Below are 14,111 nucleotides of genomic sequence, written 5' to 3'. Positions count from 1 at the left end.
GGAAAAGCTGTGTACATTTGCAAATATGGTGCCAAACCATATGTGGAGAATGCAACAAAGATGCAGAATCATCTGGCCAAGCGCATAAAGTTCCCTCAGCCCTCACAACCTCTAACAAAAGTCCCTCTGCTTCTATTCAAGGTGAAAATTATGAATCAGACATCTTATCGATAGCAACAGCTCATGGTCCTCCTGGAATCAGAAGTTTTCTTGACTCAATTGAGGAACGTAGTCAGAGAAATTACGATGAATGTCTTGCTCGAGCTGTATATGCAACTGGTTCACCTCTGTTGCTCACAGGCAATGTGTATTGGAAGAGATTTCTGAATGTTCTTCGCCGAGCATACACCCCTCCACCCAGCCATGCTTTATCTACTCATTTGCTGGATGCAGAGTTTAAGCAAATCATAGAGAAAGCAGACTGTATCGCAATCATCTCTGATGGGTGGTCGAAAGTGCGTGGGCAAGGAATAATTAACTACAGCACCACCCCTCAACCAGTATTCTATTCTGGTCTCTACATTGCAGATGAGCTGAAGGCAGTCATCAATGACCTTGGACCACAGAAGGTATTTGCACTGGTGACAGACAATGCTGCGAACATGAAGGCTGTTTGGTCTAAAGTGGAGGAGTTCTATCCTCACATCACACCCATTGGCTGTGCTGCTCATGCATTGAATCTGCTCCTCAAGGACATCATGTCACTGAAAACAATGGATACACTCTACAAGAGAGCCATTGAAATGGTTATGTATGTAAAGGGTCAAGTTGTAGATTGCTGTGCTGCTATCTCACCAAGCAAAGTGAGAAGAATAAGAGCAGCACATCCAACACCCGTTAGGGTGGTGTTGTCATCATGTTTGACAGTCTCCTGGAGGGGAAGGAGACCAAGAAATGGCTATATCACAGTATGCCGATATGGACAGCCCCATCAATAGGATCCTCCTGGATGATGTATTTTGGGAGAGTGGTTAGCAGCCTGAAACCTATAGTAGTAGCCATTGCATGGATTGAGGGAGACAATGCCATCCTGTCTGATGTTCAGACTCTGCTTGCAGATGTAAGAGAAGAAATACGTACTGCCCTGCTGCGCCAAGCAGAGGACACTGCAGTTCTGAAATACATCAAGTGTGAAGACCTCTGCCTGAAGCCCATACATGCCGCAGCGCACATGTTGGACCCCAAGTATGCTGGCAAGAGCATCCTGTCTCGTGCAGAGATCAACAAGGCCTATGGTGTCATCACTACTGTGTCTAGCCACCTTGGCCTGGACGAGGGCAGGGTTCTTGGCAGTCTGGCGAAGTACACTTCCAAGCAAGGGATGGCAGTCATGCCATCATATCTCATCAGCCACCTGGTGGAAGGGACTTTGTGGATCTGAGGTTCTTTCCCCTGTTGCCTCCATCATCCTCCAAATTCCACCAACATCAGCCACCTCAGAGCGCAACTGGTCCTTGTTTGCGAACACACACACCAAAGCACGCAACAGGCTGACCAATACAAGGGTTGAAAAATTGGTGGCCATCCGAGCCTGACAACGAGCCATCCTCAACAAGGTTGGAAAGTGACAGTGAAGATGAGGCCTAAGAGTCTGATGTTCAAGAGGTGGACATTGAGGTCAAGGAAGAAGACATGGAAGCCTGAGAGGAAGACAACCAAAGCTTTAGTTTCTAGACTATAATTTTAACAGATTTATGTTGAAAACGTTTTTGGGAGATGCAATGGATCATTGAGGATCATTCAATATTCCCTTTCTTTTGTCGTTCAGTGAAATCATCCCATGTGAAGAGTCAACTCATTTAAAGGTCAATTTGTAAAAAAAAAAATTTTTATAATAGGATTTAATCATTTGCAATTATGTCTACTTATAAGGTTAAATATTTATGTTTTTGTCTCCATATGATATGGTAAATATATCCAATGCAAAAAACAATGACATTTAAATGGGGTTAATATTAATTTGCATATATTCCCATATATTCCTGTTAAATCCCACAGAAAGTTTCCTGAATATTCCCCAAAATGTGCAACGCTAATAAAGGTTAAATAAAAAATAAACTACATCATCTTGCATCCATCTAACAATTGAACATAACAATAATCTCATTTTCAAAAAATTTATCAGATGGAAGAGGATGCATACCTCAGACATGAATAACAAACTCTCAATCTGTTAACAATATTTTATATGTTTTTTATTAATTTTAAAAGGATATGCTTAGATACATTCATTTAGTTGACACTTACTGTATTATAAAATGGAATGTGGACAAAAAAGTTACATGAATGTCTTCATAATATGGTTTTTCTCCAATATTTTTGAAAAATTGCCTTTACAGTAATGCATCCAAAAAACCTTCTACATTTAAGTCAGGCACCAATTTCAATAAGGCACACACTGAATTTACAAATTGATATGCTTTGCTTGGCTTACGGGCCAAAACGGGTTTACTATTTCCACAAGTTGACAACCTTGCCCTTAGTTTTCAGTGAAGTGAAGAAAGGATATGCCAAATTTCATAGATAAGTGTGATATCATCCAGTACTTACACTGATTAGTGTGCAATAGTACATAGAAAATAAAATAAAGTTGACACTCAAAGCCAACAAGCTGTAGAACTCTACATTCTCAGGGTACAGTGCGAGGTTTGCATGATAAAGAAACATGTACATTTGAATGCTTGCTACTAAGTGGTGTACGTGTTCAGTTTTTGTTTCATTGTAAACTGGATAATGCAGAGAATTTAAGTCGAAATATGCACATTATTTACCCATTCCCCTTTGATGCTTACTTGCATCATGTATACAAATACTACAGGGAACCTAAAAATATTTTTTCTTTGATATATTTAAAAGGCAGTCTTGTGGAAAATAAAAGCTAATAATTTCTCCTCAATAGAGGGCTTGACTACTGAATTGCAAAATTATACTTTTATCATGCCTTGCTAAGGGTTACTGTGATTGATTAGAAATGTACAGTAACATCATTGCATAAAAGGCTACATCGCTTATCCAAATGCAAAAGGTACTATAAACAAACACTAAGCTTTTCAGTTACTGATTTCGTAGACAAAAAGTTCTCACTTTTTATTTCTCAAATCTAAAATATTTATCATGTATTCGGAATACACTTGAGTACCCAGATTAGGTCAACTTCCTAAAGAAGAGACTTGCACTGTATGAGTTTTGTATTTAAACCCACCTCCTCACTTTGTACAATTATGTACAGCTACAGTATATCATTATCAAACGTTCTTTCTCCTGCAAAAGATAAACATCAACAAATGTGATACTACATTTGACACTACCAAACTGATGGCCGACTGACATAGAATATCAATAAATCATCTGAATGAGGATGACCGACTGTTATTGTGGTGCATTGTTGAGTGCTTGTGTTGCTCCATGGAATAAAAACAACCAGCGATATCCTTCCCCAGTGGTCACAAATCCTGGTCCCAATGTGTAGGCTTTTATTCTAGCCTGACACAAACACACCCATCTCAGCTAATCAAGGTCATGATAAGGCAATTAATAGAATCCGATGTTTTAGTGCTTGGCGGGAACAAAAGCCGGCACAACCGGTAGCTCTCCAGTACCAGGGTTGGTGACCCATTATAACCGTTGCTGATACAAACTGACACAAACAACAATGCAAGTCTAAAAACAAACAAACATAGGATGTGGTTGGATCCTAGGTGTTTTAGCTCCAGACGTCCTGCGAGTACCGTCCCTTGGTCATCAGTTTCTTGATGTAGTCGGTGGCCTGAGTGCGTGTCATGCCGCCCAGCTCCTCTGCTATCTCATAGAAAGCTGTCTGCACATCCCTGGCCATGTTCCGCGCATCCCTAAAAACAGGAGCATTTCTCTATAAGACATTTGTCTTTTAACCCTAGTTTGAGGATTTTTGTGAATTTGGGGAGTGCTTTCAAGAAATATGTCAATTCAATTTCAATCCATTTTATTGCCAAGGTGCAAATGTTACTGGCGAGGATCCTTCCTTACCCGCAGATGTATATGTGTGCATTGTCTGTGTGGATCTGCCTCCACAAGTCCACCTTGTTGGTCCTCAGGAGATGCTGCACGTACACCTGGCGGGACAGCGAGAGGAAACAGATCTATTACAACATCCTCTTGAGCTTCCAGTCTTCACACAAACAAAAAACGACCTTGCAAGGAAACGTGTTCCTCTTCCTTCATGAGATGAGGCAGCATAAAATCAATCCCTCAGGTATCCTCTGAGGTCTAGCCTAGGACTCTGTGTGGAGTATGTGTTGACCATCCCCACTAATAGTACACCCCCAGTGGTACAGAATCTGACAGATTTAGATACCGGTCTATGGTATCAACAACCATGATTGGCAACACTCAAGAACGCTATGGAAATATGATAAGGATTACAATCTTGTCTTGGTGTCCCAACTGCAGTGTGTGTAGGATCAGATAACATGGTCGTATATGGCTATCTATTTAATAAATGTCATATTCTAGCTAACAGAAAAGCATTGTTCACCCTTTTTAATAATAGTTTTTTAAGGTCCTCGTGCTGAATAACTAATAAAACAAGTATACCTTTTGCTCCTGGTCCCGAGAGAAAGCCACGTTGAGCTTCGTGATGACACCCGTCTTCTCAGCCTCCTCCAACTCCTCCTGGTACAGATAGTCCTCCTCCTTGTGCCTGCAGCCACAGTACAAGACCGTCTCCCCCACCTCCTTGCCTACAGGAAAAAGCAGACCAATTGGCTTACTTGTATCCATACAAGACAGTTAAGGTGCTTTATTTTAGTCAGTGTGACACAGAACATGACAACTCATAAAATAGTACTATGCAGCATATCAAAACAATCAGGAAACCAACACAAACATTTCCATGTGTCTATGGCAAGCTTCTATCATGGTGTCTACCATGTACCTTGCTCTTTGAGCCACCCACGCTCCTGGATGAAGCCCATGAAGGGAGCGATGCCGGTCCCAGGACCGACCATGATAACTGGGTTGCTGGCCTTGAAGGGCAGGCGGAACTGGGACTTGCGGATGTACATGGGGACCGTGGACTTGTGGGCGTTGTCCGCAACCAGTTTGTTCTTCAGCCAGGTGGTGGCCACTCCCTTTGTGAGGCGCCCGGTTTTAGTTGTGTATTCCACCAGCACAGCACAGATGTGGATGCTATTGGGGTGGACCTACAAAGAGAAGGCATCATTAACCACTCTTTTTAGATCACACTATTGCAGGTTGCCCGACAATGGACGCTTAAAGGTCCATTGCAGCTGTAATCTCTGGGTATCAATTAAGTACCTGACTGTGATTTATGTTTCATTTTAATTGAAAACAAAAGCTTCTTAGCAAAGAGGAATTTCTCAAGCAATAATTTTGCTAGGACTGTCTGGGAGTGGAGTGATTGGGAAGGGGAAACTGAAAATGTTCCGTTATTGGCAGAGAGGTTTGGAACGCTTTCTTATTGGCCTATTAACTAATTTACCGGATGGTGACGTCACCATGGAAAGCACAAACTCCCATCCAAACAGGCAGACATTTTTGGCTGTTTTTTCAAACAGATTTTACACTGAAAGGGCATTATCTCAATTTCAAAGTATTACTCCAACCTCAGTGTGGAAATACACTACTGGTCAACAGTTTTAGAACACCTACTCATTCAAGGGTTCTTTATTTTTACTATTTTCAACATTGTAGAATAATAGTGAAGACATCAACTATGAATTAACACATATGGAATCATGTAGTAACCAAAAAAGTATATTTTGTATTTCAGATTCTTCAAATAGCCATCCTTTGAATTGATGACAGCTTTGCATACTCTTGGCATTCTCTCAACCAGCTTCATGAGGTAGTGACCTGGAATGCATTTCAATTAACACGTGTGCCTTGTTAAAAGTGCATTTATGGAATTTCTTTCCTTCTTAATGTGTTGAAGCCAATCAGTTGTGTTGTGACAAGGTAGCGGTGGTATACAGAAGATAGTCCTATTTGGTAAAAGCGCTATGATGAAACTGGCTCTCATGAGGACCGCCACAGGAATGGAAAACCCAGAGTTACCTCTGCTGCAGAAGATAAGTTCATTAGAGTTACCAGCCTCAGAAATTGCAGCCCAAATAGATTCAAGTAACAGACACATCGGAACATCAACTGTTCAGAGGAGGCTGTGTGAATCAGGCCTTCATGGTTGAATTGCTGCAAAGAAACCACTACTAAAAGACACCAATAAGAAGAAGAGACTTGCATGGGCCAAGAAACACGAGCAATGGCCATTAGACCAGTGGAAATTTGTCCTTTGGTCTGGAGTCCAAATTTGAGGTTTTTTGGTTCCATCCGCCGTGTCTTTCTGAGGCGCAGGTTTGGTGAACGGATGATCTCTGCATATGTATTTCCCACCATGAAGCAGGTGGTGTTGGACTAGTACCAAAAGGTTGCAAGATCGAATCCCAAGGTAAAAATGTAAAAATCAAGGTAAAAATCTGTCGTTCTCTGACCCTGAACAAGGCAGAAAACCCACTGTTCCTAGGCTGTCATTGAAAATAAGAATTTGTTCTTAACAGACTTGCCTAGTTAAATAAAGGTAAAATAAAAAATGTTACAATTATGGTGTGGGGGTGTTTTGCTGGTGACACTGTCTGATTTATTTAGAATTCAAGGCACATTTAACCAGCATGGCTATCACAGAATTTTGCAGCGATACACCATCCCACCTGGTTTGGGCTTAGTGGGACTATCATTTGTTTTTCAACAGGACAATGACCCAACACACCTTCAGGCTGTGCAAGGGCTATTTTACCAAGGAGGAGAGTGATGGAGTGCTGCATCAGATGACCTGGCCGCCACAATCCCCTGACCTCAACCAAAGTGAGATGGTTTGGGATGAGTTGGACTGTAGAGTGAAGGAAAAGCAGCCAACAAGTGCTCAGCATGTGTCAACTCCTTCAAGACTGTTGGGAAAGTATTCCAGGTGAAGCTGGTTGAGAGAATGCTAAGAGTGTGCAAAGCTGTCAACAAGGCAAAGGGTGGCCATTTGAAGAATCTCAAATATAAATATATTTGGAATTGTTTAAACCTTTTTTAGTTACTACATGACTCCCTGTGTATTGTTTCAAAGTTTGGTGTCTTCACTATTATTCTGCAATGTAGAAAATAGTAAAAAAAATAAAGAAAAACCCTTGAATGAGTAGGCATTCTAAACATTTTGACTGGTAGTGTATATTTCCCTAAACACAGGGAAATCATGTTTTTGACTGCACTGGGCCTATAATAAATAATACGTGGTCGTTTCACATTATCTCAATACAATTTATAGTGGATGACAGCGTCTGCTAAATAACTACTGTAAATGTAACAAGAAAAATACATTGAGAATTGAGTATTGAGAAGGAGTTAGGTTGTGGGGTCATTAGGGGTGATGTACTGGGGTATATTCACTAGAAACCATAGTTTTGGTACAATGCATGGATACACCCTTGTATATATCCTCACCTTGGAGGAGGAGGCAATGGAGTAGTAGCGAGCCTGCAAACGGGGCATGAGCTCACACAGGTGGTCGATGGGAGGCCGCAAGGAAGGCAGATCCTCCAAGATGGCCAGGATGTTCCTGTTGTCTTCCAGCACAAAACTCTGGTACAGAGCCTAGTAGAGACCACAACAACACTTAGCTGGGACAATATGGAGTAGGTAGAAGTTGCCCCTAACCACTGATCTGTAGTCAGGCATCTGGGTCAGATATATTTACCAGAGGGTCAGATATATTTTACCATCCTCCTACATTGGTTAAGGCTGGAGTTAGATCTGTGCTTAAGGGCAACTTTTCACATGTGTTATAGGCTTATCAGGGTTGTGGTCAATTCCATTTCAGTTCAGCCAGAAAGTACATTTAAATTCAAATTCAATTTTTTTTCAATGCTTTTCAAGATTTCTTCCTGAATTGACATCGAATTGACCCCAACCCTGAGGTTTAAGCGTACTTTCCCACTACCAATAACCCGTCTTGAGTATGTTGAGGAAATCTTGACTACTTTTAGAATAGGAGTAGAGAGGTGATAAGTTAACAGTGTCACAGCCACACACCTTGCCCTCGGGAGCAGACGAGGCCATCTTGCGCATGTTCTCCTGGTCCTTGAGGTCAGTGGCGTACTGGGCCAGCTCATACAGGACGTTGGTGCGAGGCGGATGGATGATGTCCAGGTAGTGGGTCAGAGCCGTACGGTAGGTGGTGGGGCAAGGGAATGGGTGCTTCTTATTGGACTCCTCTGATAAACGGCACCAGATAACATCACATTAACATTGGTTATACATTAAGGGACAGTTTCCACAGATTAAGCCCAATCTTGGACAAAAAAAATAAAATACTAAGTATTTTCAATAAAGCTTCTTTTTAGTCCAGGACTAAGCTTCACCTGGGTGAAGGACACCGACCCTAGGATTTAGAGTAATAAAGAACAGTTGGTGATTTCACAAAACCTTCTCCTTCAAAAAATGTTAATACAGGGAGAGTAACATTTCAAGAGATGTCCAAACAGAATGTGTGTTTAAGGATCTTCAAAAGACATTGAGAGATTTTCGGAGGACTCCAATTCAAGGTGTTGCATCAGGTCAGTGCCGCACCATCAAGGTTGTTGAGAGAGATAACGGAATCAAGGTCCACGCCAAGGATCTGTCCCAGCCTGTTCACGATCACTGTGTCATTGGTAGGGTAGACGGCAACGTGGTCTCCCGACTCATATCTACAAAGACAGAATGACAAAGGGTTTTCAAGTCATCTTTCCACAATATAAAAAGGCACCAATTCATCCAAGAAGTGTAGCCTATTCCTTTTAAGGAAATACTGTCTGTGAGGTTGATAACTATACAAAGAAAGTTACGGCTCTCTTGGCTCTCTCATTTACCTAATCTTGGAGCCTGTAATGTCCACTTCAAGGTGCATGAGATGCCTGTCACCTGCTTTGTTGAGCTTGCGGTTAACAGTGACTGGAGCCAGGAAGGGGTTTTTTGCATCAAAAGGACTGGGGGGGAAAAGATCAATAGAATTTCATACCAGTGAACTGTACACATCTGTATGCAGAGATAACATGAGGTAAATCATAGAGGTGAACATCGACGGATAAAGCAGTGTCGCACTTCAGCGTTCCAACTAGGAAATCCCCTTTAGCTCCACTAGCGGGCAGTAATACTTGTTTAGAGAGAAATCTATAGAACACAAAACTCTGTAGCAAATATTGTAATGATAAGTGAAGAGGATGGGGTAGAATAACTCACGGTTTCTGGGTCTCAAAGCTCTTCAGACGGCCCAACTCTCCTGTGTACACCTTGTTCATGTTGATGTCATTATGCTCCTTGAGCTCATACTGACGAACGCTAATGGAGAGCGAGAAGGCCTACAGTTAATCTGCAAATCACTCCTTCCATACTCTGTGTGTGAATTGAGGGAAAATGAGAACGTGATAATTACAATAAATTGGAATAAATACCTGGAGTCCTCTCCTGAAGCCTCCACTCCAAAGTGCTCACACATGGCTGGCCAGAACTGCTCCCTCCATGTCACAAAGTCCTCCTCCAGGCTGACAAATGAAAAGAAGCAGAAACACCCTCTTATCAACCCCATTTCCATAATTTGGCCATCATTTTGATCTCAACATCGGTCACAATTTGATACGGGAGAGATCCAAGGTTATGTCCTTCCTCCCAAAGTGTGCAATCATTCACTTCCATTCACTGATTTTAAAGGACATGACTGGTATAAGAAATATGGTGTAAACTCCCATTAGTGCATGCCTCCACCAGTCCAACGCCTTTAGATTTGTGGGAAGTAGTAAACAAGTGCACTCTTCAGGAGAAAATAGATATTGGGACGCACCCCTCCAAAGCAGCCTCACTCACTTGCCGTCGTCGTCTCCCATGCCCAGGTCGAAGACCCTCTTGGCTCCCAGTTCCTCCAGCCTCTTGTCTACGTACGCCCCCATGGCATTGTAGTGTTCATATGTCTTGTTGCCCAATGCAAACACCTGCAGGGAGAGATGTCAACAGTTCTAGTTTATAAAAAACAAAATAAAATAAATGTAAAAAAACTAACGTTCAACATATTCAATATAAGATTGTATACTATATAAAACACACAGAGACATGCACATACCTTGAACGCAAGCTCCTACACTGTACACTGTGAACGTCTATCATCTTTCATTAACTGTAATTAATGCTGTCTTTCAAGTCTAGGACAGAAAGACACTGGAAGGGAGTGGAAGGAGCCCAAGTGATCATTCAGAGTGCCCGGCCAGATTGCCTCCAATCAGAAGTGAAATTCTTCATCCCATTGAGGGCAGGAACGTTGGACCAACTCCGACAATGACCAACCAGCCAGGATGGCACGCATGTCAGCTATGGCCGAAGCAAGAACTCAACCATACACATAAAGCCTATTTTTTGGATGTTAGCATAACTCATCTCGGTCTCACACTAAAGTTAATCCATGTGAAATACACATTTGAAAGTGAACGCTTGGCTAATGTACAGTTGAAGTCAGAAGTTTACATATTTAAAACTAGTTTTTCAACCACTCCACACATTTCTTATTAACAAACTATAGTTTTAGCAAGTTGGTTAGGACATCTACTTTGTGTATGACAAGTAATTTTCCAACAATTGTTTACAGACAGATTATTTTACTTATAATTCACTGCATCACAATTCCAGTGGGTCAGAAGTTTACATACACTAAGTTGACTGTGCCTTTAAACAGCTTGGAAAACTCCAGAAAATTATGTCATGGCTTTAGAAGCTTCTGACATAATTTGAGTCAATTGGAGGTGTACCTGTGGATGTATTTCAAGGCCAACCTTCAAACTCAGTGCCTCTTTGCTTGACATCATGAGAAAATGAAAATAAATCAGCCAAGACCTCAGAAAACAAATTGTAGATCTCCACAAGTCTGGTTTATCCTTGGGAGCAATTTCCAAATGCCTGAAGGTACCATGTTCACCTGTACAAACAATAGTACGCAAGTATAAACACCATGGGGCCATGTAGCCGTCATACCGCTTCAGGAAGGAGACACGTTTTGTCTCCTAGAGATGAACGTACTTTGGTGCGAAAAGTACAAATCAATCCCGGAACAACAGCAAAGGACCTTGTGAAGATGCTGGAGGAAACAGGTACAAAAGTATCTTTATCCACAGTAAAACGAGTCCTATATTGACATAAGCTGAAAGGCCACTCAGCAAGAAAGAAGCCACTGCTCCAAAACTGCCATAAAAAGCCAGACTATGGTTTGCAACTGCACATGGGGACAAAGATAGTACTTTTTGGAGAAATGTCCTCTGATGAAACAAAAATAGAACTGTTCGGCCATAATGACCATTGTTATGTTTGGAGGAAAAAGAGAGGCTTGCAAGCCGAAGAACACCATCCCAACCGTGAAGCACGGGGGTGGCAGCATCATGTAGTGGAAGTTCTTTGCTGCAGGAGGGACTGGTCCCCTTCACAAAATAGATGGCATTATGAGGACGGAAAAATGTGTATATATTTAAGCAACATCTCAAAACATCAGTCAGGAAGATAAAGCTTGGTCGCAAATGGGTAATGACCCCAAGCATACTTCCAAAGTTGTGGCAAAATGGCTTAAGGACAAAAAAGTCAAGGTATTGGAGTGGCTATCACGAGGCCCTGACTTCAATCCTATAGAAAATGTGTGGGCAGAACTGAAAAGGTGTGTGTGAGCAAGGAGGCCTACAAACCTGACTCAGTTACACCAGCTCTGTAAGAAGGAATGGGCCAAAATTTACCCAACTTATTGTGGGAAGCTTGTGGAAGGCTACCTGAAACATTTGACCCAAGTTAAGCAATTTAAAGGCAATGCTACCAAATACTAATTGAGGGTATGTAAACGTCTGACCCACTGGGAATGTGATGAAAAAAATAAAAGCTGAAACAAATCACTCTACTATTATTCTGACATTTCACATTCTTAAAATAAAGTGGTGATCCTAACGGACCTAAAACAGGGAATATTTACTGGGATTAAATGTCAAGAACTGAGTTGAAATGTATTTGGCTAAGCTGTATGTAAACTTCTGACTTCAACTCTATGTGAATGGGGCCAACAGGAGTTTTTCTTGGGCAAACTCCTGGCCCTGATTATGAAAACACGGGGAGGAGAGAGCGAGAGAGAGAAAAAGATAGTCACAGTATAGTTGACTCCATCCAATTGCCCGTCGGTCTCCTGCAGCCAGTCATAGAAGTCCTGCGCGTTGTCTGTGGGGTCTCCCTCACCGTAAGTGGCCATGCAGAAGATGGCCAGGGAGTTGCCAATCTCAGCCAGACGGGACAGCTCAGACTGTGGATTAGAAGATGCCTGGACATTAGATATTTGCCATTACATGTGCTGTATGCCATTCAGGGCACTAATTAGCTTTTCAACTTTATGGAACAGGACCTTGGCTCAAGAGACTAATATTGTTAGCAGGGGTACAGTTAAGCCACCTTTGAGCTATACAGGTATGTTGGAGCTGCCGGGGTGGCAGTATAGAAGCCTTATTAGACAGGGTTGTCATAAATGGGTTATTAGAATCATTATTATACTAAGGTTGTTTTCACATTTTTATTTAACCTTTATTTAACTAGGCTAGTCAGTTTAGAACAAGTTCTTATTTACAATGACTTCCTACCGGGGAACAGTGGGTTAACTGCCTTGTTCAGGGGCAGAACGACAGATTGTTACTTTGTCAACTCTGGGTTTCGATCCAGGGACCTTTTGGCTAGTAGCCCAACGCTCTAACCACTAGGCTACATATTCCCTGTATGATTAGGATCTTGGAGCTTTTGGTACTCTGATCCATGCTATAAAGCCTGTGTGAAACACTAACAAACCCCGACTGAAGCGAATTCTGGACCTGTGTAAGTAGCGGATCCAAGACCCAGGAACAGAGTACCAGGTATTGTGATGTGGCAGCACGAATCGCATGGTACTTTTTGCCCATTGTAAACAAGCTAGCTTGCTAATGTCACGTAGAATTCAAATCGCACCCGAAATGATTATTTCCAGGTCTTGTGAAAGCAAAATCTATTTAGTAAAATTCTCAAATGATCCAGAAAAACGGAACCAGGATACCGAATTTCATATGTAACCATATAAACACTGATATAGGAATGTCGTTAATTAGTTACCATGTCGTATTCCTCGGGGTCGGCGGCCATACCCTTCATGCCGTAGCGCTGGGCGTCTTTGGACAGCCGGTTGGCAAACTCCTCGCCCGTGCCTGTCTGAGAGCCGTAGAATACCACGATGTTCCTACCCTGGAGAGGGAAATAGCAGCAACACTTGGAATGAGGGCAAGGAGTTTTTTCTGACCACATGACCTGGCGGCCAGGAAAAAACTCCAGGCCCTAGTTGTAACCAAATACCAACCCACCATGTTGCCATTTAACTTTTTGTTGTCCAATAACAACAAAACGAGGTAAAATATTATATTATACAGGTTAGAGCATTATGGTCTGTGATAGAATAATTAAATACACTGAGTATACCAAACATTAGGAACACCTTCCTAATATTGAGTTGCACCTCCTTTTGCCCTCAGAACAAGGTGTCGAAAACTTTTCCCTGGCCCATGTTGACTAACGCTTCCCACAGTTGCGTCAAGTTGGCTGGATGTCCTTTGGGTGGTGGATCATTCTTAATACATACAGGAAACAGTTGAGTGAAAACCCCAGCAGCATTGCAGTTCTTGACACAAACCGGTGCACCTGGCACCTACAACAACACTCAAAAGGCACTTAAAGGCACTTAAATCTTTTGTCTTGCCCATTCACCCTCTGAATGGCACACATACACAATCCATGTCCCAATATAGTACCACAGTATGAGTCATAATACCCATAAAACCTAGCGGTCAAACAGGGAAATGGTTCCAATAGTTTTTCCAGCATAATCTTTTCCCACAGGGGATTTTAGAAACACTTAAAATATGGGCTGTGTTTTGTGTAGGATTACTCTGGCGTGACATTTTGATAACCATGTAAATCTCTACGACAATGTGACTATATTTACCCCCCCACAAAAAATGAATCGCTAATTAGCTGCTAATGTGGCTATCATAAAGAACTACAAATGCAAT

General features: G+C 41.9%; 1 protein-coding gene across 3 annotated transcripts in view; it reads right to left on the bottom strand.

Moving 5' to 3' along the window:
• Nucleotides 1–2,173: 2,173 nt before the first annotated feature.
• The window catches only part of porb (P450 (cytochrome) oxidoreductase b), a 55,568-nt gene continuing 43,630 nt past the window's right edge, over nucleotides 2,174–14,111 (bottom strand). For all 3 annotated transcript variants that reach the window (XM_021581864.3, XM_021581863.3, XM_090218079.1), the window contains exons 4-16: nucleotides 13,162–13,290; nucleotides 12,182–12,331; nucleotides 9,880–10,004; nucleotides 9,471–9,560; nucleotides 9,259–9,357; nucleotides 8,889–9,005; nucleotides 8,608–8,726; nucleotides 8,071–8,252; nucleotides 7,483–7,632; nucleotides 4,913–5,180; nucleotides 4,573–4,718; nucleotides 4,006–4,091; nucleotides 2,174–3,848 (exon numbers count right to left, since the gene is read on the bottom strand). In XM_021581864.3, the coding sequence (XP_021437539.1) occupies nucleotides 3,704–3,848; nucleotides 4,006–4,091; nucleotides 4,573–4,718; nucleotides 4,913–5,180; nucleotides 7,483–7,632; nucleotides 8,071–8,252; nucleotides 8,608–8,726; nucleotides 8,889–9,005; nucleotides 9,259–9,357; nucleotides 9,471–9,560; nucleotides 9,880–10,004; nucleotides 12,182–12,331; nucleotides 13,162–13,290 (1,806 nt within the window). In that variant the 3' untranslated portion in view covers nucleotides 2,174–3,703. The remainder of the gene's footprint in view (nucleotides 3,849–4,005; nucleotides 4,092–4,572; nucleotides 4,719–4,912; nucleotides 5,181–7,482; nucleotides 7,633–8,070; nucleotides 8,253–8,607; nucleotides 8,727–8,888; nucleotides 9,006–9,258; nucleotides 9,358–9,470; nucleotides 9,561–9,879; nucleotides 10,005–12,181; nucleotides 12,332–13,161; nucleotides 13,291–14,111) is intronic.

This window comes from Oncorhynchus mykiss, chromosome 24 (assembly GCF_057628025.1).
Source record: "Oncorhynchus mykiss isolate SJ-2025 chromosome 24, ASM5762802v1, whole genome shotgun sequence".
Taxonomy (NCBI): Eukaryota; Metazoa; Chordata; class Actinopteri; order Salmoniformes; family Salmonidae; genus Oncorhynchus; species Oncorhynchus mykiss.
Note: the sequence above shows the minus strand (reverse complement) of the source record. Positions and strands in the feature narration are given on the sequence as shown.